The sequence below is a fragment of the Hippopotamus amphibius genome, chromosome X (genome assembly GCF_030028045.1).
Source record: "Hippopotamus amphibius kiboko isolate mHipAmp2 chromosome X, mHipAmp2.hap2, whole genome shotgun sequence".
Taxonomy (NCBI): domain Eukaryota; kingdom Metazoa; phylum Chordata; class Mammalia; order Artiodactyla; family Hippopotamidae; genus Hippopotamus; species Hippopotamus amphibius.
Genome location: NC_080203.1, coordinates 112,496,179 through 112,518,557, shown reverse-complemented (window position 1 = coordinate 112,518,557; position 22,379 = coordinate 112,496,179). Strand labels below are relative to the sequence as shown.

General features: G+C 39.0%; 2 protein-coding genes across 2 annotated transcripts; both read left to right on the top strand.

The window, feature by feature from the left end:
- The first annotated feature begins 1,403 nt into the window (after positions 1-1,403).
- LOC130841952 (protein FAM107B-like) lies at positions 1,404-2,448 on the top strand. Its single transcript, XM_057718585.1, has one exon. It carries the CDS (start codon positions 1,439-1,441, stop codon positions 1,832-1,834), a length of 396 nt encoding a protein of 131 aa, XP_057574568.1. The 5' UTR covers positions 1,404-1,438; the 3' UTR covers positions 1,835-2,448.
- A 17,577-nt stretch (positions 2,449-20,025) lies between these two features.
- LOC130842142 (melanoma-associated antigen B10-like) lies at positions 20,026-21,084 on the top strand. Its single transcript, XM_057718809.1, has one exon. The coding sequence runs from the start codon at positions 20,026-20,028 to the stop codon at positions 21,082-21,084; it is 1,059 nt and encodes a 352-aa protein (XP_057574792.1).
- Positions 21,085-22,379: the final 1,295 nt, after the last annotated feature.

Below are 22,379 nucleotides of genomic sequence, written 5' to 3'. Positions count from 1 at the left end.
ACATATAGTGCTTAGAAGAATATGTGGTAGAACATCTTCATAACCATGGGATGGAAAACAATTTCTTACATAGGACACAAAAAACAATAATCAAAAATTTTAAAAAGTGATAAAATAGGGTACATTGATTACCATACTTTTGGTATCAACATACACTATTAAGAGAATGAAAAGGCAAGCCAAGAAATGAGAAAAGATAAGTTCAGCATAAACTTCTAACAAAGTCCTTATGTCCAAAATACAGAGAGAACTTCTATGAAACACTAAGAAAAAGGGAGACAACCCAATAGAAAAATAGACAAAAAACTTGAATAATCACTTTATAAAAGAGAATATCCAAAGAGTCAACAATCATATGAAAAGCAGTTATTTTCATGGCTTCAATTTATATAAAGTTCAAAGAATGGCAAATTTATCTCTTAGAACTTAAAAAAATTAGGGTAGTTATATTTTGGAAGGAGTAGCAACTGGAAGGAGGTATGTTGGGGGCTTCTGAATTTTAGGAACAGATGGCATGTCTACAACATTTTTTTTCATTGTACTGTCTCTGCTGTGGTTCTTTTTCTTGATCTGGATAACAGTTACATGGATGTGTTCAGTTTTTGAAAATATACTGAACTGTAGCTATGATTAGTTCACTTTTTTGTTTTTATGTAGAGTGAATTTCAATAATAAGTTTCTAAACACACACATTAACAAACTAAAGCAACAGCAACAACAAAAGTTTCACTGCATGAATAAGAAAAATCCAAGAAAAACTGTAGACCAGCTGTTTCTGATTTTGCCTGGTAAGTACATTATACATTTAAGGGTTAAAAAAAAATAGAAGAATATTAAAGATCATTTGGGGGAGAAAACAACCTTTATAATATGACTCCAAATTCAGAAATCTTATGTGAATGATAAATATGATGGTTTTAACTACAGAATATTAAAATTCTATATGTAAATTAAATGAACAAGTAAAAATACAGATGCAGAAAATGTTTTCAACAAATACATAAAATTTAAAATACCAGGAAAGAGCCGCCCTACGCTGGACCGGCCGCAACCGCCGCCGTCGGAGCCGTTGCCCGCGCCGCCTCCCGGCCGCCCTGAGCCGCCAGGCCTCTGGGCACCGCCGCGGCCGCCCAGAGCGAGTGCCGGGGAGGGAGCCGCGCGCCTTTGTGCGCGCGCCGAGATCCTGTGCCAGACTCTGGGATATGTGGGTTGGACAGTGACACAATCCTGCCCGCACGGAGCTTCTCTTCTAGTGGGAAGATGGAGTGTAAAGAGAACACAGATGGTGCGATTCCAGGCAGTGTCAGTGCTGTAAAGGAAATCAGGTCCAGGGGCTGGAGTCTGGCAGGAGCGGAGCGGGTCCCCCATCTCTCTGCACAGAGACAGCCCACTGGAGGATTCTGACCGGAAGGACACGTATCACATCCCGAGAAACATCATGGCCGAGCCAGACTACATAGACGATGACAATCCCGAGCTAATTAGGCCTCAGAAACTAGTCAATCCTGTCAAAACATCCCGGAACCATCAAGACCTTCACAGAGAGCTTCTTATGAATCAAAAAAGGGGTCTTGCCCCTCAGAATAAGCCAGAACTGCAGAAAGTGATGGAAAAGAGAAAACGAGATCAAGTAATAAAGCAGAAGGACGAGGAAGCACAAAAGAAGAAGTCTGACTTGGAAATAGAACTATTAAAACGGCAACAGAAGTTGGAGAAGCTTGAACTTGAGAAGCAGAAATTGCAAGAAGAGCAAGAAAATGCCCCAGAGTTTGTGAAGGTTAAAGGCAATCTCAGAAGAACAGGCCAAGAAGTGGCTCAAGCTCAGGAGTCATAGGTCCAGGCTGCAGAGACCACTTACCCAGCCCAGCGCACACGAAAAGCATGTGCAGGGGCCTCCCCAGCGCTTAACCTCAGGGCCAGAGCCCCTGGAGAGAATCCCAGCCAGCAGAGAACTGTTACTTTAAGGAGTTTGGTTTTGGTTTTCCTACCATCCAGGTGGATCAGTTATCTGTGACTGTTGCAGTTCCTATTCGCCAAACGAAAGATATTGACCAGCACTTAAGTTGGGATAATAGACCTGTGTTCAAAGACTTAAAAAAATAACAACAACAAGAGAAAAAGGAAGAGGACACTGGAATAAATTCTTGAGAGTTGCACTACTTGGTTTTTCTTTCAATCCAAGTCTAGTGGGGCACAGAGCCTTTTTTCTTTTAAAACCTAAAGAAAACGTGTTTCCTTCTTCCTTTAGTTGCCTAGTCAGTAATTTAGATCGCACAGAAATGCGTTTGATCTGTTATATCCACTGTTTGTAAGTTCTGTTTTCTTGTCTAATTTACACTTTCACCCATGTTAACACCGGAGAATGTTAATATTCGTGTTGAATACAGCGCTTACTTTTGTTGCCATTAAGATTCAGAAATAGAGTGAGGAGATTTAAATATACGGGAACAAGGAAATACGTAAACAAGACTGCCTCTTGATCTTATTTTCACTCCTGTTGGTTCTCTGATGCTTCACGGTGACCTTCTACTTCAGGGAAGGTATGTCACATAAATCCACGTATTGCTTTGATAACTGTTAGGGGTTTTGTTTTGTTTTATTTTGTTGTTAAATTTCTTGCTCAGCTAGTCCTCTTATGTGAAATAATCTCCCAGTCCTTTGAGGAATGGAAACTAATCCATATAAACCCAACTTCAGTGTCAAAAGTAGAAGGTCCAAATCTTTTGGTTTCTTCTGAGAGCAGCATGGGGAAAGCTCTGCGAAGGAAGAGTTCTTTGGATATTTTAATGTGAAACAAACATAGGTTGGTCTCAAGGAAGCCCAGTTGGAAGATTTATAGCATTTATACATTTTGACTGTTATCTGAATCCAAGCTTTGACATTGTTTGGTCAATGATCACCTAGCTCTTTGCCCTTTTTTCTTGTGAAGAAAGGCTGTTTCACCGCTACCTTAGTGATGATGATGCTGTTGGTACAGATGATGTTGTGACTACTGTTGATCTCTCAGGAACAGCTAGGGGAGGGGGTGCCGCTCCGTTTGTGCTCTCCAGCTGCCATGCCATACTGCGCACGAACCCCGAGTTACCAATTGCAGCCAGGTTCTTAACGCAAAATCCATTTTCTATTGCCAGTATGGGCAGGGGAACATTCTACTTGGGGTGGTCCAGAAGAATTTGTGCGGATTCAGTATGTTCTTTGTAGAACGATTCAGCCAGTAATTTCTACATCGAAGGCTCTTCTTTTAATTCCTTTCAAGAGTCATAGAAAGCTGGGTCCCGAGCTTTTGAATCCTTAATAAGCCTGGCAGAAATTAGCTTTCTTTGGGGATTCTGTAGTTTTCATGGTTGGCAGTTAGGCTCCTATTCATCCCTAATATGAATGAGACAAAAGTAAACACATGGCTGATTACACCTGAAACGGATGACTTCTCTCATCAGCAAGTATTATTTGAATAAAATATGGGGTGCTTACGATAAAACGTTGCTCTACAATAATTTGCTTTAGAAGGATGGAATGGTAACTATTTTTTTCCGTCTTTCTTCCTTTTGAGAAAAGAAAGTGCGTTAACCGATCATCTTGAAAGGACATTTATAACTGCACATTGACTAGAGTCCTTTCTCTGTGTTTATGGATTAGTGATGCAATTTGTAAAATGAAGATTCGGGACTAGCTCAGAGCCTTGAATCCAACCAGATATGTAAGATCTTTAGATTCCGTATCCTTGAAGCAGTTCTGCCGCTTGATAAAAGTTTCAAGGGCCCTGACGGGCTCCTTTAGAAGGACCAATTCTGTTCCTAGAACTTACCTAGAATTCATTCTTCACTGGAGAAAAATAAATTCTAAAAGCATTTCCCTCCCGATCTCTCTCACAAATCTGCGAAATTATTCGTGGTTAGTAGTCCAAGGTCTGGCCAAAAGAAGACTTGTAAATAGTGTCAAGTGATGTCTCCTCACTAAACAGTGGAATGTACAGATAGAAAAGCTCTTTGAAGTTGCCACATCAGCTCGGCTCACAAGCCTGAGTTTAAAAGGCATCATTCTCCTGCCCACGCTTTAATACTGTACAGTCCAAACCCCTAGGACTCATGAACATCCAAGCAGTTTTGTGCTTTGAGCCACTTTTTGAGAAAAATGGCTCCATTTTTCCACTCTGCGGTTTTCTTAAAGTAACTCAGTGTTTTCTAGTCTCCGAGTAGTAAAGTAGTGTTGCTTTCTAAGCTATCACAGTTGACTTTATTCTTCTACTCTGAAAAATCTTGACTTGAGTGTATATAATATATATAAAGGGAGCCTTAACGGATTTGTTTTCATAATTTAATATTTTTTGTATTTGCTCTTGTATAATTGTTTTTAACGGAAAGTATTACAGAATTGAGGGTGGAATTCTTAGAACCAAAGTTATTCTTAATAAAAATCACCACATGCTTGGACCATGAAAAAAAAAAATACCAGGAATAAACTTTTAAAATATATCTTTATAGGCTATCTCTCAATATGAAATTACAGGTGATTTTTATTTCTTCTTTGGATAATCCATTACTTTTAAAAGTAAGCATGCTTAATTTTAATATCTAAATAGCTTATACTGAATTTTAAAAAAATGTATTATATAAATAATATTTATCCACAAATCAAGAAATCTGAATTCCCCCTTAAATGTATTCTTATTTCCTAATACCAGTTGATTTTTATTTCACAAATTAGAATTTTAGTTCACCAATTATCATCACCCATTACTTCCTAGTACGCATACCCATTCTGGGTCTCTCTCAATATTCATACTGTTGCCTTCTCAAATATTGTGTGTACCCCTGAAATCTTAAATATATCTGTATCTAACATTTTACTAAAAACACTACTTCTCATAGTGAACAAATGAGCAGCAGACTCTCCCGTAGTAAAAAAAAGTATTTTAAAGTGATAAAAATCAGTTACTTGAATCACATGCCATAGTAAAAATCAATAAAAAGGTGTGCACTCCTAGAAAAGTCTTTTTGATAGATTTTTGTGTAGCGTGTGAAACAAATTCACCTAAAAAGTTTAATCTTTCTTAAACATGAATATCATAGAGGGATAATAATGTTATATCTTAGAGTCTTCCAATTTTATGAGCTTTGCTCCATCGTGACTGTCACTGACTGAAGTCTTAAAACTTCTGTGATTCAGTATTTAATAGTCCCATCACTCAAATATTAAGCTATGAGATCTCACTATTTGTGTCTCTAATAACTTAAAAAACTTTGTTCCCTTGAATATCTTTCAAGTTACTTTCATAATACACCCTTATTAGTTATGATTGGTATATTCCATGAACCAACACCAGCTATCCATACCACAGTTTGTAGCCTTCTTCCAATGTCCCTTGAGATAATCACCTACACAACAATTTGTTTCTCATTTGTAAAGAAGGAAATCATGGCCAATCTGAAATACTTTATTGTCACGTTCTAAGTCTCTGAAATAAAAGATTAACATCTTTGTCTTGGAATTCATATGCTGGGGGTGGGGACCACATACATCATGACTTTAGGCATTCGTGTATCAAATGAACCATGAAAATCACAGAGGATAAGCATTTTAGAAACAGATGGTATGTCTGCAACATTTTTCTCATAGAACTGTATCTGCTGTGGTTCCTTTCTCAGTTATTAATGTTACCATGACACTCCGTTGACATTTTAAAGTTATTAATGACAGAGCTACATGTCAACAAACATCTTTTGTCAGGGTATCTACCAAAACATACAAATGTGAACGACTGGATTCTAACCTGGCTTTTTCCTTCTCCATTTTGGTTTCCACCTTCTTCTCCAGGATCTTAAATTAAGTAGCCTGATTTGCTAATGAGAGTCAGGCATTCACTTTTGTCTTTCAGTTGACTCTAGCCCCCAATATGTAAGCAATTCAAAAAGGAGAGTTAATGTGAGAGCGAAATACTGGAATTTCATGAGCTGATAAACTTCATTCTATTATGCAGTCTACATAATGGATGAGGATTATTGCCTGAACTATTTCAGAAATTCTAAATAAACTTAAGGATTCGAGGGTCTGCCAGTGGATTTACAATTCATTTTTTTCTGAGTGTTCTATTCAGCAAATATTTACTACATGCTTACCATGGGCACGACACAGCAATAGATATTACAAAGAGTATAAAGGTGAGTAAGGTACAATTCTCACAATCTAATAATGCAAGCGTGTATGTTGATTTGGTTCTTAAATGAAGTACCTCTTCTAATTATTTTCTTCTTCTAAATCAATGGCGTAGTACCTTCAATGCATTCATGTTTCTGGAACCTCTAGTTAGATACAAAAACCGGCTCCTCTGTCACATTCTTATCATCCAATTAATGTATTATTTATACAATATCTTTAATTAGTGAATGAATATTGTGTATGTCCACATTACATCAAATATTTTGTCATTTCCAAAATTTTAATTCTTAATAAGTGAGTTGTTAAACTTGTTTCCAACTACAAGCTGTTAAGAAATGTAAGTATTTAGAGGATAAAAGGGCAAATTAACTATTAATGTAATGTGTCTGAAACAGTTGACACCCTACTTAGCATGACCATTATGTACTACAGCCTACAAAATTATTCTCCGTGCTCCCACAGCAGAGCTAGAGTGCCATATGGCCATGCTTGTTTTTCGTCAAATAATTTTTACATAAACAGCTGGTGAACTGTTTTTATTGTAACAGTGCACATATTTTTTGAGGCAGTTGGGAAGGATTGATGCAACTCTAGTCACTGCCTGTTTTTATGTCAGTGTTAAGGAGAAATTCAAATTCATATTTTTAAAATGTGGGCTTTTGTATCCTTGTTACCATGGTCAGTTCATAAGAAAGATTTTTCAATGTAGTGCAGGAACTATTGGCATGTTTATAAACTTGCAGCAAAAAATAGAGATTAATCATAAGGGATCTTCAGTTTAACATGGCATATTCAGTGTTTTTATTTTTACACTCATGAATTTTTAGAGGGAGAGTTCATATGTTTTGGACCATTTTATAGGCAGTTTTAATATGAATATATTTGGTTTTGAAACACAGCTTCAACACATTCTGATAAGTGATATAATAACCAGAAGATTTTTAGCAGTTTTGTATGTATCTGTGATTTGAGTTGATTTAAAGACTATTTGATCCAAAAGCACCCCCATCCTCCTTGACTAGAAATTTCATCTGTTAAAATACTAGTAGTTTCAAAAATGCAAGTAGAGGCATTTTCTTTTAAATTCTAAGGTAATGATGATCACTCTTCAGGTTTTTGTAAGGAGATTATCACAGTGCTTAGAATGCTAAATGTTAAATTTTGAAATCTAATTTTACACTTAATATTTCAAAAGTCTCCTTGTAACCAAAGGCTACTCCCATTAGAACACTGGTAAGGATGCATGTGTTATTATATCTCACTGATTCCTTATTTACAGGATATTAGAGAATATAAAGTATGTTTCATTAAAGAAGGAAATGAATGCATATTATTGTGCTATTGAAAAGCTAAGAACTTTGGGGTCAGAGCAATCAAGAACATCTACCTGTCACATACTAATGGTAAGTGTGTGTAAATGCAGAAGGAAGATTTTTCCTAACCCTACAGCATTCATTATATTCACCTATCTGTCCTTTATAGCTCCGATTAATTCCACTTAGGGGCACACAGATGTTTTCACAGACTGTTTATTTTGATACACAAAATGGAAAAACAAAGGACCCTTTTTCACTTTGCTTAAGCTTTAACTTCCAATTGAAGAAACTCACCTGGGATAAGCTTTACAATAGTGAGTACATTGTGTGACTCAATCGTCACTTAAACATATAATTCCTGAAACAAATTTGTTTCCGTGGATTTTAATTTACATCCTACTGTTTACCTTCTCCCGATAAAATATGCACCAGATGGATGTTAAGAAAATGGATTGAGCAATACAATACATTTTTGCAAAGGTGATTTTTCCCCAAATTAATCCATTCATATTACTTCACCAAAAGTTTAGGTCTAAGAAGGAGAAAATCAACTATACAAATGACTATTAAAAAGAACATGTAATGATTAGGGACAATTCTCTATGGATTGCTTGCACTTCTGCATATCCTGTGAGGCACTGGCTGCCCTTTGTTCTTTTCAAGCAACTCTGTGTAGCAAACAGCCTTGGAAGATATAAATAAAGCCTTCAGAATAGGGGGGAGGCATGCTTTCTGCCCATTATACAAGATGCAGGTTTCCTAAGCAAAGGGTTCCTCTCCTGCAATGCGACTGACTATATGTTCTGGTGTCACCTGGACCTCTTCATGTCACTCTCTGGCTACTGGGAATTGGGTAACCAGTGTAAGAAAATGCAGATACTCTGGTTACTACCATTGTTTTGAATAATAATGTTCTATTTTGAGCAAAATACCACCTAGCTATGAGATGAAACCTCAAAAAGCTTATCTTTATGTAACAGGGTATAGACAATATACAACTATCTCACACACTACATCTGACTCTCTTCTTTAGGCCTTATGCCTTAAGGTCACATAAACATGTTTGTTGTAAGTGAATTTATTATTCTCTTTCATTTTAAGTAACTTATTGAATATTTCCGGTACTTTTATGGTAATTTTACAGTAACTTGCTTCCATTATGGTAATAACGAACGTTTATTAGCAACACTGTACATAGTTAAAATACCTACATGGTTTTTTTCTAACAGTTTTGGCTTCAAAAATTACTCATCTAGAACTTAGCTAGCCTTAATTACAAAGCAATGTTACCCTGTTCTTTTTGTTATTGTGATATTTGGGATTGGGTTAATTATGACCAACAAATATTAGGAATCGATTCTAGATAAAGGAGTAAGGTGAGCCCTGAAACGTCTAAGAGATAGAAAGATCAGTTGAAGAATATATATAAGATACCATCACAGCCATGTGAAAAGTGAAAATGCATGGAAAATTACTGAAACCCTTGGTGTATACAAAGCTAAGAAGGATTAAGCAATAGTTGACTTATGCTTCACCAATGGATCAAATAAAGTGGATAATTAAGCATTATCAATAAAAATTGGGTATTCATGTTTTCTTAAAGTTCATGTTGGTCTATTTTGAATCATATTTGTATTCTTATTCTTATTCTTATACAATATTCATAGAGGATATTCACAAAACCTAAATGTACAAAGGCATACACACATGTAACCTATCCCCTAACAAGATACAGTATTATTCCACCACCTCACAAAGATCAGTCAGGCCTTTCCTAGCCAATTCCAATAGACCCCCTCCACATCACTCCTCTTCCACAGTTCTGATTTCAACTATAGATTAGATTGGCTCTTCTAGAATTTTTAACAGTTTTATTAACGTGTAACTGACATACAATAAACTGCATATATTGAAAGTGCACAATTTGATAAATTTTGGCATATGAAGAATACATTCATGTAACGACAAGAACAATCAACATAATGAATATATCCATCACCCCCAAAAGGTTCCTCATGCTCCTTTGTAATCTCTTTCACATCCCTCCCACTCCACAGAGAACCCCTGAACGATATTCTTTGTTACTATACACTCGTTTTCATCTCCTAGAATTGTATATAAATGAAATCATACAGTATGTTATGTTATCCAGCTTCTTTCACTCAAAATAATTATTTAGAGAGTCATGTATGTTACATATAGCATGTATCAATAGTTCATTCATTGTATGTATATACCACAGTTTGTTTATCTATTCCTCTGTTGGTGGACATTTGAGTTATTTCCAGTTTTTCACTATTACAAATAAAGATGCTATGAATTTTCATACATCCATCTTTGCATAGATACAAGCTTTCATTTCTCTCAGGTAAATACCTGGTGGAATAATAGCTAGGTCATGTTGCAGGTGTATGGTTAAATTTTTAAGAAACTGCCAAACTGTTTTCCAAAGTGGGTGTACCAATTTACATCCTCACCAGCAATATATGAGAGTTCCTTCACATCCTTGGCAATACTTGGTATGAGCAGTCTTTTTACTGTGCATATTCTGATATGTGTGTACTGGTATCTCACTGGGATTTTAATTTTTATTTAATGATGTTGAGCATCTTTTCATATGCTTCTTTGTCATTCTTAACTGTCTTTTGGTGAACTGTCTGTTCAAACTTTTTGACATTTATATTGGGTTATATGTTTTCTTATTACTGAGTTTAAAAAGTTCTTTATAAATGCTGAATATAAGCTTTTTACCACATATATGTTTTGCAAATATTTTCTCCCATTCTATTACTTGTCTTTTCATTCTCTTAGTATCTTTTTGAAGAACAGATGTTTTTAATTTTAGTGGAATCCAATTGATCAATTTGTTCTTTTATGAATTGTCCTTTTGAAGTAGTATCCAAAAAACCTTGCCTAGCCCAAGAACCCAAAGGCTTCCTCCTATGCTTCCTTCTAGCAGTTTTATAGATTTGGATTTTACATTTAGATCTGTGATCCATTTTTGTTATTTTTCTTGTGTAGTGAAAGTAATGGATCAAAGTGTGTGTGTATTTCCAATTGTTCCCGTATCATTTTTTGAAAAGACTATCTTTTCTTCACTGAATTGCCTTTGTACCACTGTTGACAATCACTTGCTTAAATATGTTAGAGTCTATTGCCAGTCTTTCTATTCTGTTCCATTGATCTATTTGTCTATCTTTACAAAAATACCACAGTCTTGTTATTATTATATAATAAATCTTGACATGAGGTAGTGTTAGTCTTCCAAATTTCCTTTTCTTTTTCAAAGTCATTTTGGCTATTCTTGTCCATTGTATTCCCATATAAATTTTATAGTATATCAATTTCTTTAAAAAAAATAAAGGGCTTGTGGGATTTTGATGGCGATTTTGTTGAACCTAGAGATATTTGGGGAAGAATTGACAACTAAATGGTCTGATTTTCCAATCCCTAACACCTTTATTTCATTTATTTCCTTTTACTGGGCTGGCAGGTGCCTCTATTACAATGTGGAATAAAAAACAGTGATAGTAGCTATTCTTGTCTAATTCCCAATTTTCAATGTTTTTCCACTAAGTATGATGTTTGCTATAATTTTTTTCCTAGATATCCATTATCTAGTTTGATAATATCTCTTTTTATCATGAATCAATATTGATTTTTATAAAACAATTTTCTTTATCAGCTTGTATATTTGTCTCATTTAATATGTCATTGTGGTATGGCAGCCCTATATTATTTGCCTTCAGAGCTACTCCTTACTCTTCCTTTGCTCTGCTCTCTGGTGTTTCAGAGATAACTCCTGCAGGCTGTAACTCCTAGGTTCTCCAATATTTGGCTGCTATCAAGGTTCGGGCAACAAGGAAACCAGCAGATTATAGTCCAGGAAGACAGAAACAACCAGACTTTTTCTCCTTCTCCCTTTCCCTCTCTGCATCAAGCGGCTTCTCCTTCAATGGTTACATCTTCTCCATGGCTCTAGCCCCCATCATAATGGTTAATCATGGTTCTAGATCCTGCTGACCCCAACTCCCAGTGTCCAGCAACACTACCTCTTCTCTTTGTCTCTCTATCCTAGAGATGGAAGTGATTTCCTCAAGTTGCAAAGTATTGGTTTGCCTGACTCTATCCTGTTTGGCTTCTCCTTTACTTGAGTAATCAATTTCTCGCATTAAATTCTACCTGAGTTATCCATTGAGAGTAACTTCTGTTTTCCTGAATAATCTATGACAGTTGCATTTATAATTATTTTGTTTGATTTTCTAATGTGAAACTCTCCTTTCATTCCTAGGAAAAACTCAACCCAGTTATAAGCAGTCAAATGTGTTCAAGTCTCATATCATACATAACCAAAACAAAACAAAGCAAAACACCCCCTGGGACCCTGAAACCTCTTCTAAACAATTCTCTACTTCTCTCCTCCTCTTCATATCCTTCTGCAAAATAATTTTCTCCACTTACTAGTATTTGTGTGTGTGTGTGTGTGTGTGTGTACATGCAAAAAATTCTAAGAACATAAGGAATACAGAGATATTCAGCTTGTAAAAAATTCCAGCACTACACATAAAGCTCTATTAGCATTACTTGTAGGAAACAGCCCAAGTGGTACTCAGATGGATATTTATAATCTTAAATAAATTTATTTTAGACATAGTGCAGCCAGTATAGAAAACAGTATGGAGGTTCCTCAAAAAACTAAAAATATAACTACCATATGATCCAGCAATTCCACTCCTGGGTATTTCTTGGAAGAAAATGAAAACACTAACTTGAAAACATATATGCATCCCCATGTTCATAGCAGCATTATTTACAATAGCCAAGATATGGAAATAACCTAGGTGTCCACTGATGGATGAATGGATAAAGAAAATATCATATATATATATATATATATATATATATATAATGCAATATTATTCAGCCATAAAAAGAAGGAAATCTTGCCATTTGCAACAACATGGATAGACCTTGAGGGAATTATGCTAAGTGAAACAAGTCAGACAGAGAAAGACACTTATATGTGAAATAAATTTAAAAAAATGAACTCAATGACACAGAGAACCTACTGGTGGTTACCAAAAGCAGGGGACGGAGAGTGAGCAAAATGGACAAAAGTGATCAAAAGGTACAAACTTTCAGTTATAAAATAAATAAGTCCTGGGGATGTAATGTACAGCATGGCAACATGGTTAATAATACTGTATGTGTATATATGAAAGATGCTAAGAATGCAGATCTTAAAAGCTCTTATCACAAGAAAAAATCTCATCACAAGAAAAAAAAACTATGTGTGGTGATGGGTGTAAACTAGACTTATTGTGGTTATCGTTTCACAATATACACAGAAATTGAATCATTATATTGTACACCTGAAACTAATACGATGTTATATGTCAATTGTAACTCAATATAAAAATAAAATCCATTAAAGAGAATAGAAAGTATAGAGACCATAAGAATAAGAAATTAGGGAAAAGAACAGGCTAATTTGAAATAGAACTAAAACAATATCTTGAAATAAAAATATAGTTACTGAAATTAAAATCCCAATGGACAAAAAAATTAGAAATATTTAAAACACAAAAAATTTCAAGGAACTAGAGAAAAAGCACCATATTAACCCCCCCAAAATAGAATGTAGGAAATAATGAAGAAAAATGCAGAAATGATTAATTAAAAGACAATGAAGCCAACTAACAAAAGTCTATTCTTTGAAAAGGTTGATAAAACTGACAGTTTTATAGTTATCATCAATTAGAAAAGAAACACACACAAGTGATATTAGTTAAATAATATTGTACAAAATATAGGTGCAGAAAGAATTTAAATATTCTAAGGGAACAGTGTAAATATCCTTACCAATTGAAGGACAGGGATAGGTTTCTACATAAATATATATTTCATCTAATAAACTCAGAAGGAATGATAAGAGAAAATTAACATTGTGTAAATTAATGCATAAATATGCTAATCTTCAAAGACTGCAAACATCAACATAAACAGAGACAGACATTAGGTTCCTAGTAATGAAAGTGCACAGTATCACCTATGGAGTAGTCTTTCCAGAACAAAAAAAACAGAAAGAGAAAAAAGTTAAACCTTAATCTGATCCAACTTCAACCGATTTAAAGAAATACAGGGGGAGAAGGACACCAGTGTTGGAATCAGCAAAATCCAGGACATACGAAACTGGACTGAACATAAGATGAGGTTTTTTTTTCCAACAACAACAACAGCAACAAAAAAAAGACAAGGAAAATGAAGTAATGTATCTATGGGGGTGGGGAGGATAAGATCTATAAATTAATGGACATAAAAAGCAATGAAATGAATAGACTTTATTTGACCCCAATTAAAGGATAAAACAATTAAAAATATGTCAGGTAAATGCGAAAAATAATTGGTCATTGGATGATATTATAGCGTTAGTTTTTTTAAGGCACGATATGTGTAACTGGTTTATGCTTCATAAAGAATATCTTTTAGAAACAGGTACTGACATATTTAAAGATGAAATGGTAAAGAAAGAAAGAAACCTCAAAAAAAAAAAAGATGATATGGTATTATATCCAGGATTTGTTTCTCATTATTTCAGTGGCAGAAATTGGGGTACCTATGGGTATAAATGGAACCAGACTGACTATGTATTAATGACTGTTGATTCTGATCTCAGGTGTATTGTTTTTACTACACTAGTTTATGTTGTGTATGTTTGAGAATCTCTCCAATAAAAAAAATAAACATGTTGCCATTAACTTTGAAACCCCAATGAAAATAGACCATTATTTAGAAAAAATATTAATTACCCAATTGATTCAAACATGAATGGAAAACTGTAATTGAGAAATACAAACTGAAACTCTCCTCAAAGCTCCAGCCACCTTCAAATGTTTCAGGACAAGGCAGTTCTACCATATAATATGCAAAAAATTAACCATCATCTTATGTAAACACATCCAAAGCATACAAACAAAGGGGAATTTTTCAACTCATTTTCTCAGGCTAGCTCTCCTCGATAAGAAAATCAGCTGAGGACACCCCGAAAACAGAATACTTGAGCCAAGCTCACCCACACACAGGAAAAGATCCTAAATAAATCCATAGAAGTTTCAATACAGCAGTGAATTAAATGGAAAAAAAGAGGCTGAACCCAATATATGTAAGGATGTTATAACATTAGGAAAAAAACTGCCTAAAACATTACCACATTAACAGATAAAATTTTAAAACGCATTTGACCATATACTGAAATGCAGAAAAAGCTTTTGAAAAGAATTCAACACGAATGCATAATAATACCATTTAGCAAACTAACATTAGAAGGGAATTTTCATTTCCTCAAATCTACAGCAAATGAATTAAAACGTGAAATGCGAAGTTAGTAGCATTCCCGTTAAGGTAAGGAACAAAACACAGCAAGCAGTATGCTACCAATTCTGCTGTTCAAAACTGGACTGGAATGCATACCCCGAGGAGAATACAAAAATAAAAGAATGTTAGGACTATTAAAAAGAAACAGAAGTTTTTTGTTGTAAATTTGATCATCATTTTAGAAAATCCAAAGGAAAAAGCCACGGATTATTCAAATGAATAAGTGACTTCAAGCTGGCGTACAGATAACTAGCAAAACCAAGAGCCTTGAGTACAAAGTAGCAATTATTAGAACAGGTATATAATATATTCGTTATAAATGAGAGTCAAAATTGAAATGAATTTCACTACACTGTGCAATGTTAGATAAGATAAAAAGACGTGGGTTTCACAAAATTATGCAGATCTGCTTCTTCCCTGTAGAAAGCAGAACTTTTCAAACAGAAAGCTCGCAAGAGTCTGTATTGACGAGCGACGAGATCCCATCATCACTATGCATTTTCTCTGACAGCTCAGAACCTGTCCTGGTCCCCCTACCTTGCGCTGCAGCATCTTCACCTCACATCACGCCAGGGACTCGTACCCACTGTCTCCAAGGGTTTAAGTTGAGAAGCTGCCCAGAGCTTACAAGGAGGTGATATTTCCCAAGGAGCCTTCAATCAATGCACCAGGAGCCAAAATGACGCCCTAACTCTCCACAGAGGACTTTGAGTATCATCCACAACAGAACACAGGGGGAACCACAGACTCAAGCCCCACCTCTGCTGTGGGGGAGGGACACGGAAGGCTAGGGGCAGGGGTGCCCGGATGGGTCGCACGCTGACTTCCGTTTCCGGAGTCTACCAGCAGAGAACGTGCGGTGTGCGGTAGGCGGTGCGGCAGCGTGCAGTCGGCTGAAGGACGAGTCCAGTTCTACCAGGGATAAGGTAAGGTTATTGAGTAAGGTTTGAGGGACCCTCTAGTCCAAAAATTATAAGGCCCCGTAGTCCTGTCCCGTCGCCGGCCCTGGAAGGTTCTGGGCAGGGATCGTCCAACGTACTACCCTCAGAATTCTCCTTCTAGGAACTCAGAAAAATGGTAACATTGGACCAGGGTGTTGGCAGCAAACCATCAGAGGAGGAATACAGGGCCTCTCAGGAGTCAATAAAGAACCCTATGAGTTTGGCAGAACTCCCCCTCCCCCATAACAGCGGCGGCCGGTGGGCGCCCAACCCCTGCAGACAGCCATGGGAGACCCCAGGCATGGGTGGCTGGGCTGAGCACACCGGACGTCCCTTTTGGCCACTCCAGGAGGTGAGGCTATTTGACCAGGATGTTTGCCTTAGGCCAGCAGAGGAAGGAGTACCAGGCTTGGCCAGAAGTCGATAAATGCCCCCTTTTTGCATTCTACGGGAAACCGCCAGGGCGGGGGGCGGGGGGGGGGTGCTTTACAGAGCCTGGCACCTGTGGTCAGCCCTGGGGGGCCCCTGGCAGGGCTGTTAAGGCCCACGTGCCCCCTCGTTTCATCGTCTGGTGGGGGGTGGGGGAAGAAGTGCTGGGTGGAGACAGGGGAAGGGAGGTATATAAAGCCATGGTCTAATGCTAGATGATTCAGGTTAGGAGAGCAAGGAGCCCTAGGGGTGGCTTTATTTTTTGTTTGTTTTTACAGTAAACTGCATAAATATTTAAAGTGTACAATTTGATCTTTTTTTCTTATTAGTGATGTATATATGACAATCTCAATCTCCCAGTTCATCCCAACTCCCCCACCTCACCACCCCCCACCCCCACCCCACCCCCTCCGGCTTTCCCCTCTTGGTGTCCCTCTGTTTGTTCTCTACATCTCTGTCTCTATGTCTGCCTTGCAAACTGGTTTATCTGTACCATTTTTCTAGATTCCACATATATATGGTAATATACGATTTTTTTTTCTCTTTATGACTTACTTCACTATGTATGACAGTCTCTAGGTCCATCCATGTCTTTACAAAGGTCCCAATTTCGTTCCTTTTTACACCTAAGTAATATTCCATTGTATATATGTACCACATATTCTTTATCCATTCATCTGTTGATGGACATTTAGGTTGCTTCCATGACCTGGCTGTTGTAAATAGTGCTGCAATGAACATTGGGGCGCTTGTGTCTTTTTTTTTTTTTAATAAATTTATTTATTTATTTATTTATTGGCTGTGTTGGGTCTTCATTGCTGTGCACGGGCTTTCTGTAGTTGCGTTGAGCAGGGGCTACTCTTTGTTGTGGCGAGCAGGCTTCTCATTGTGGTGGCTTCTCTTGTTGCAGAGCATGGGCTCTAGGTCTGCAGGCTTCATTAGTTGTGGCACATGGGCTCAATAGTTGTGGCTCGCATGCTCTAGAGCACAGGATCAGTAGTTGTGATGCACGGGCTTAGTTGCTCCAAGGCATGTAGGATTTTCCTGGTCCAGGGCTTGAACCTGTGTCCCCTGCATTGGCAGGTGGATTCTTAACCACTGCAGCACCAGGGAGGCCCGCATGTGTCTTTTTGAATTATGGTTTTCTCTGGGTATGTGCCCAGTAGTGGGACTGCTGGGTCATATTACAATTCTATTTTTAGTTTTTTAAGAAACCTCCATATTGTTCTGCTTAGTGGCTGTATCAATTTACATTCCCACCAACAGTGTAAGAGGGTTCCCTTTTCTCCACACCCTCTCCAGCATTTACTGTTTGTAGATTTTCTGATGATGCCCATTCTGACCAGTGTGAAGTGATAACCTCATTGTAGTTTTGATTTGCATTTCTCTAATAATTAGTGATGTTGAGCAGCTTTTCCTGTGCCTCTTGTCCATCTGTATGTCATCTTTGGAGAAATGCCTATTTAGGTCTTCTGCCCATTTTTTGATTGGGTTGTTTGTTTTCTTGATATTGAGCTGCATGAACTGTTTATATATTTTGGAGATTAATCCTTTGTCTGTTGATTCATTTGCAAATATTTTCTCCCATTCTGAGGGTTATCTTTTCATCTTGTTTGTAGTTTCCTTTGCTGTGCAAAAGCTTTTAAGGTTCATTAGGTCCCACTTGTTTATTTTTGTTTTTATTTCCATTACTATAGGAGGTGGGTCAAAAAAGATCTTGCTGTGATTTATGTCAAAGAGTGTTCTTCCTATGTTTTCCTCTAGGAGTTTTATAGCGTCTGGCCTTACATTTAGATCTTTAATCCATTTTGAGTTTATTTTTGTGTGTTAGGGAGTGTTCTAATTTCATTCTTTTACATGTAGCTGTCTGGTTTCCCTAGCACCACTTGTTGAAGAGGCGGTCTTTTCTCCATTGTACTAGGGGTGGCTTTAAGTTCAGAACCTTGAGTAAGGACTGTAGGGCAGGGGTCCCCAACCCCTGGTCTGTGGATGGGTACCAGTCCCGTCCCTGGCCTGTTAGGAACCGGGCAGCTCAGCAGGAGGTGAGTGGCAGGCGAGGGAGTGAAGCCGCTCCCCATCACTCGCATTATTACCAACCCTCCACCCCCCATCCCACATCCCTCACACACACCGCCCCCCCACACACACTCCCCTTCCATGGAAAGATCATCTTCCATGAAACTGGTCCTTGGTGCCAAAAAGGTTGGGGACTGCTACTGTAGGGAATTCCTCCCTTAAGATAGAGGGGGGCCCACAGAGCACGACCCCTATTATAAGCCCTGGTGTCAGGCTAAGCAGGGCTGTCAAGCTAAGATATCTCTCATTTTATCCTCACTGGTCACAGGGAGATGAGGGCCCTATTACAAGGAATTGACCCACCCAGGACCTTCTAGAAGGTAGAGTAAGGACTGAGGGGTGGTACACTGAGTTAGGCACTTGCCCTGTGTGGCCAGCCCTGAGAAGCCCTTCACAGATCTGTCATACCGAGTCTGCCCCCCCGCCCCGCCCCCACTGCATATTCTAAGATATCAGGTGGATGAGAGCCTAGGTTGTTTCGTTTTGTTTTGTTTTTTATAAATTTATTTATTTTACTTATTTATTGGCTGCATTGGATCTTCGTTGCTGCACATGGGCTTTTTCTAGTTGCTGCGAGCGGGGACTACTCTTCATTGTGGTGCTCGGGCTCCTCATTGTAGTGGCTTCTCTTGTTGTGGAGCATGGGCCCTAAGTGCGTGGGCTTCAATAGTTGTGGCACATGGGCTCAATAGTTGTGGCTCATGGGCTCTAGAGCACAGGCTCAATAGTTGTGGTGCACGGGCCTAGTTGCTCCGTGGCATGTGGAATCGTCCCAGAACAGGGCTCGAACCCGTGTCCTCTGCATTGGCAGGCAGATTCTTAACCACTGCGCCACCTAGGAAGTCCGAGAGCCTAGGTTTGATTATTATAGGCCTCAGGTCTGCAGAAGGGAGGACACCAGTTAGTCAAGGGGAAGAAGTATCAGGAACTCAAGGGTCGAGGGGACCACTCATCACAGAACAAAGGCTGTTTCACAGAGCCCTACATGTGATGTCATCCCTGGCAAGGGACCTCTGTGAAGATACGGTAAATTGAGACCTTCCCAAACTCCTCCTATGACTTTAAGGGTTGTGAGGGCCTTGCTCCAGAAGGGTAGGTCTAAGGTCAGCCAAGGGTGAAGTCTCAGGCCCTGAAAGAAACCAAGGTAAGGACTCTGAGTGAGGGGTGAGAATCCTGCTTATCCCAGGATAGAGATGGTCCCACAGAGCTCTGTCATTGCTGTCATCCCAGGGTGCCCCAGGGCAGGTGTACTCAGTTGAGGTCCCCTTTCAGTTTCTCCTCCAGAATGTCAGGGATGTGAGGGCTTTGGAGTGAGGAGTCAGCATTGAAGCAGTTGAGCACAGGACCTCAGGTGCTGCCAGAAGTCAAGGTAATGGCTCTGAATGTGAACTGGGAGAAACACCTGCTACTCCAGAACAGGGGAAGCTCCACAGGGCCTGGACTTGCCAGACCCTGTATCAGCTCCAGCTAAGACCCAGGTAGGGCTGGAGAGCTGCAGCTTAAGGTGAACTCTAGTTACTTCCAGAGTCCTCAGGGGAAAGGCTGATCAGAGAAGAGGAGCCTTATGGGTTCCTAGAGCAGTGCTGGCAAGGAAACCTGCAGAGATGGCTATCGATAAAGCCCAAAGTGGTATCTCCTCGCTAAAGAGTATTATCACACCATTTCATCCTCTTTCTTCCAGGTCACCAAGTCATCTACCTTCTTTCCCACACTCCTGGCTGCTGTCAGTCATCATGCCTCGAGGTCAGAAGAGTAAGCTTCGTGCCCGTGAAAAACGCCGCCAGGCTCGAGAAGCGCCCAGTGGTCTGGTGGAAGCTCAGGCCACTGTACCAGAGGAAGAAGAGTCCCCTTCTTCCCCATCTCCTCATTTCAAAGATGTTGCCCAGAGCTCACCTGCCACTGGAACACCCAGCAGTCTTCAAGTGTCTGGAAGAGTCTGCTCCAGCACCACTACTGCTGCAGCTGCTTCAAAGATAAGATGTAGTGGAGGTGCCAAAAATCAAAGGGAGGAAGGGCCAAAAGCCTCGCAGGCCCAGGATACCACTCAGCAGTGGCAGAAAGGTCCTATAGAGCAGAAAGTTGCTATGTTGGTGCATTACCTTCTGCACAAGTATCAAAAGAAAGAGCTGGTCACCAAGGCAGATATGCTGAAAAATGTAATCCAGATGTACAAGAATCACTTCTCTGAGATCCTCAGGAAAGCCTCTCATCATGTGGAGCTGGTCTTTGGCCTTGAGCTGAAGGAAGTGGATCCCTACAGGAATACTTATGTTCTTGTCAATAAACTGGAACTAAGCTGTGATGCAAAGCTGGGTGATGAAAGAGAGGTTCCCAAGACAGGTGTGCTGATGACTGTTTTGGGCGTGATCTTCACCAAGGGCAACTGCGCCACTGAGGAGCAAGTCTGGGAAGTGCTGAATATGATGGGGTTATATGTCGGAAGTAACAACTTCATCTATGGGGAGCCGAAGAAGCTCATCACCAAAGATTTGGTGCAGGAAGGGTACCTGGAGTACCGCCAGGTGGCCAACAGCGATCCTCCACGCTATGAGTTTCTGTGGGGCCCCAGAGCCCATGCTGAAACCACCAAGATGAAGGTGCTGGAGTATGTGGCCAAGATCCATGATACGGTCCCCACTGCCTTTCCAGTCTGGTATGAAGAGGCTTTGAGAGATGAGGAAGAGAGATCCCGAGCCAGAGCTGGAGCCAGAGCTGCAGCCAGAGCTCGTACTGCTGCCCTGGCCAGTGCGCGCTCCGAGGCCAAAGCCAGCAGCTCTTCCCGTCCTAAGTGAAGGCTGAGGAAGATATTTACTACATGTTTGAAGAGAACAGCTAATGTTCTCATTAGAGGAAGGTTAGGGCAGAGCTAGAGGAAACAGAGTATATAACATGTTTGTGTTCCTGTTCTATGTAGTAACTTGGATAAATTTGCCTAAATGTTGCTCCTTTTAGCAGAAAGTTTAAGTAGCTTCAGAATCTAAGTTTATGAATAATATAAATCAGTCATTTATTGATGTTTGTGAGGTTTTAAGAGTTTATGAGGTTTATAAGGTTAAGAGTAAGAGTTTTACTATTTTATAGAACAAATTGGGAAACTTTACATCTTATTTAGTTATTTGGAACAAGATAACATGTCATTGGGTTAGGCATTTCCTTAGAAATGTGAAAAGAAATCAGCAGTAAGATGGTTGGGATCAAGAAATAGAGAAAAAAGTAAAAGGTGATAAATTTTTACATTCCCTTATCACATTTAGTCTGTTTTTTTTGGTTTGTTTTTTGGTTTTTTTTGTTTTGTTTTTTTTTTGTTTTACATTTAGTCTGTTGTTCTGTAAAATTAAGAGGTATATACTTGGATGGCTTGCTTTATTCAAGAATGTGTTATTAATTACATCATAATAAATTAGACCTGTTGTACACCGTCTCATCTATTTCTTAAACATTCCATGAGCATCTGCTCTTTGGCAGACCCTGGGCTACTACTGGGAGTGTCAGGATAAACAACAACAACTGTGTCCATAGAATTTTAGAGTCTAGGAACAACTGTAAAGTAAGGAAGATGGTGAGATACACCCTAAGACCTAAGAACAGGTCCAAAGGACGAAAGGATGTGGGAGGACCCAGAAGTGAACAGTCAAGTGTAAATGCCCTGAGGCAAGTGGGTTTGGGAAACGGCAAGTCTTTCAGTGTGAGTCAGTGCTGTGGTAAGCTGGGAGGTAGGTCAGATGAGGCTGTGGGAGTGGTGGGCAAGGGCCAGACCCTCAGAAGGTGTGTCCAGAGTTGAGAGACTAAAGCCTGAAATGTAGCACTTCTAGCAGTTACGTTTCAGTCATGGATAAACTACAGAGAATTCTCCAACTGGGATAAGAATGGAAGGTGACCTGCACCCTGTCTAGTGTCCTTTTCCCAGTGCAGTGAGCACAGCACGTGAGCTATGTGTTTTAAGCTCATCGTTCCCAGGGAATTCCTGAGAAATAGGGGTGGGACTCCATGACATGCTTGTGGTCAGAAGCCACTGTGCTAGCAATCTTTGTTCTGGCCTGGGAGAGGCAGAGTCCACTACATTTGAAGTTCATTTTATTAGGTTGTC

Excerpts from the sequence above, each read along its gene's own strand:
- LOC130841952 (XM_057718585.1), top strand. The coding sequence starts at position 1,439 with ATGGCCGAGCCAGACTACATAGACGATGACAATCCCGAGCTAATTAGG.
- LOC130842142 (XM_057718809.1), top strand. The coding sequence starts at position 20,026 with ATGCCTCGAGGTCAGAAGAGTAAGCTTCGTGCCCGTGAAAAACGCCGC.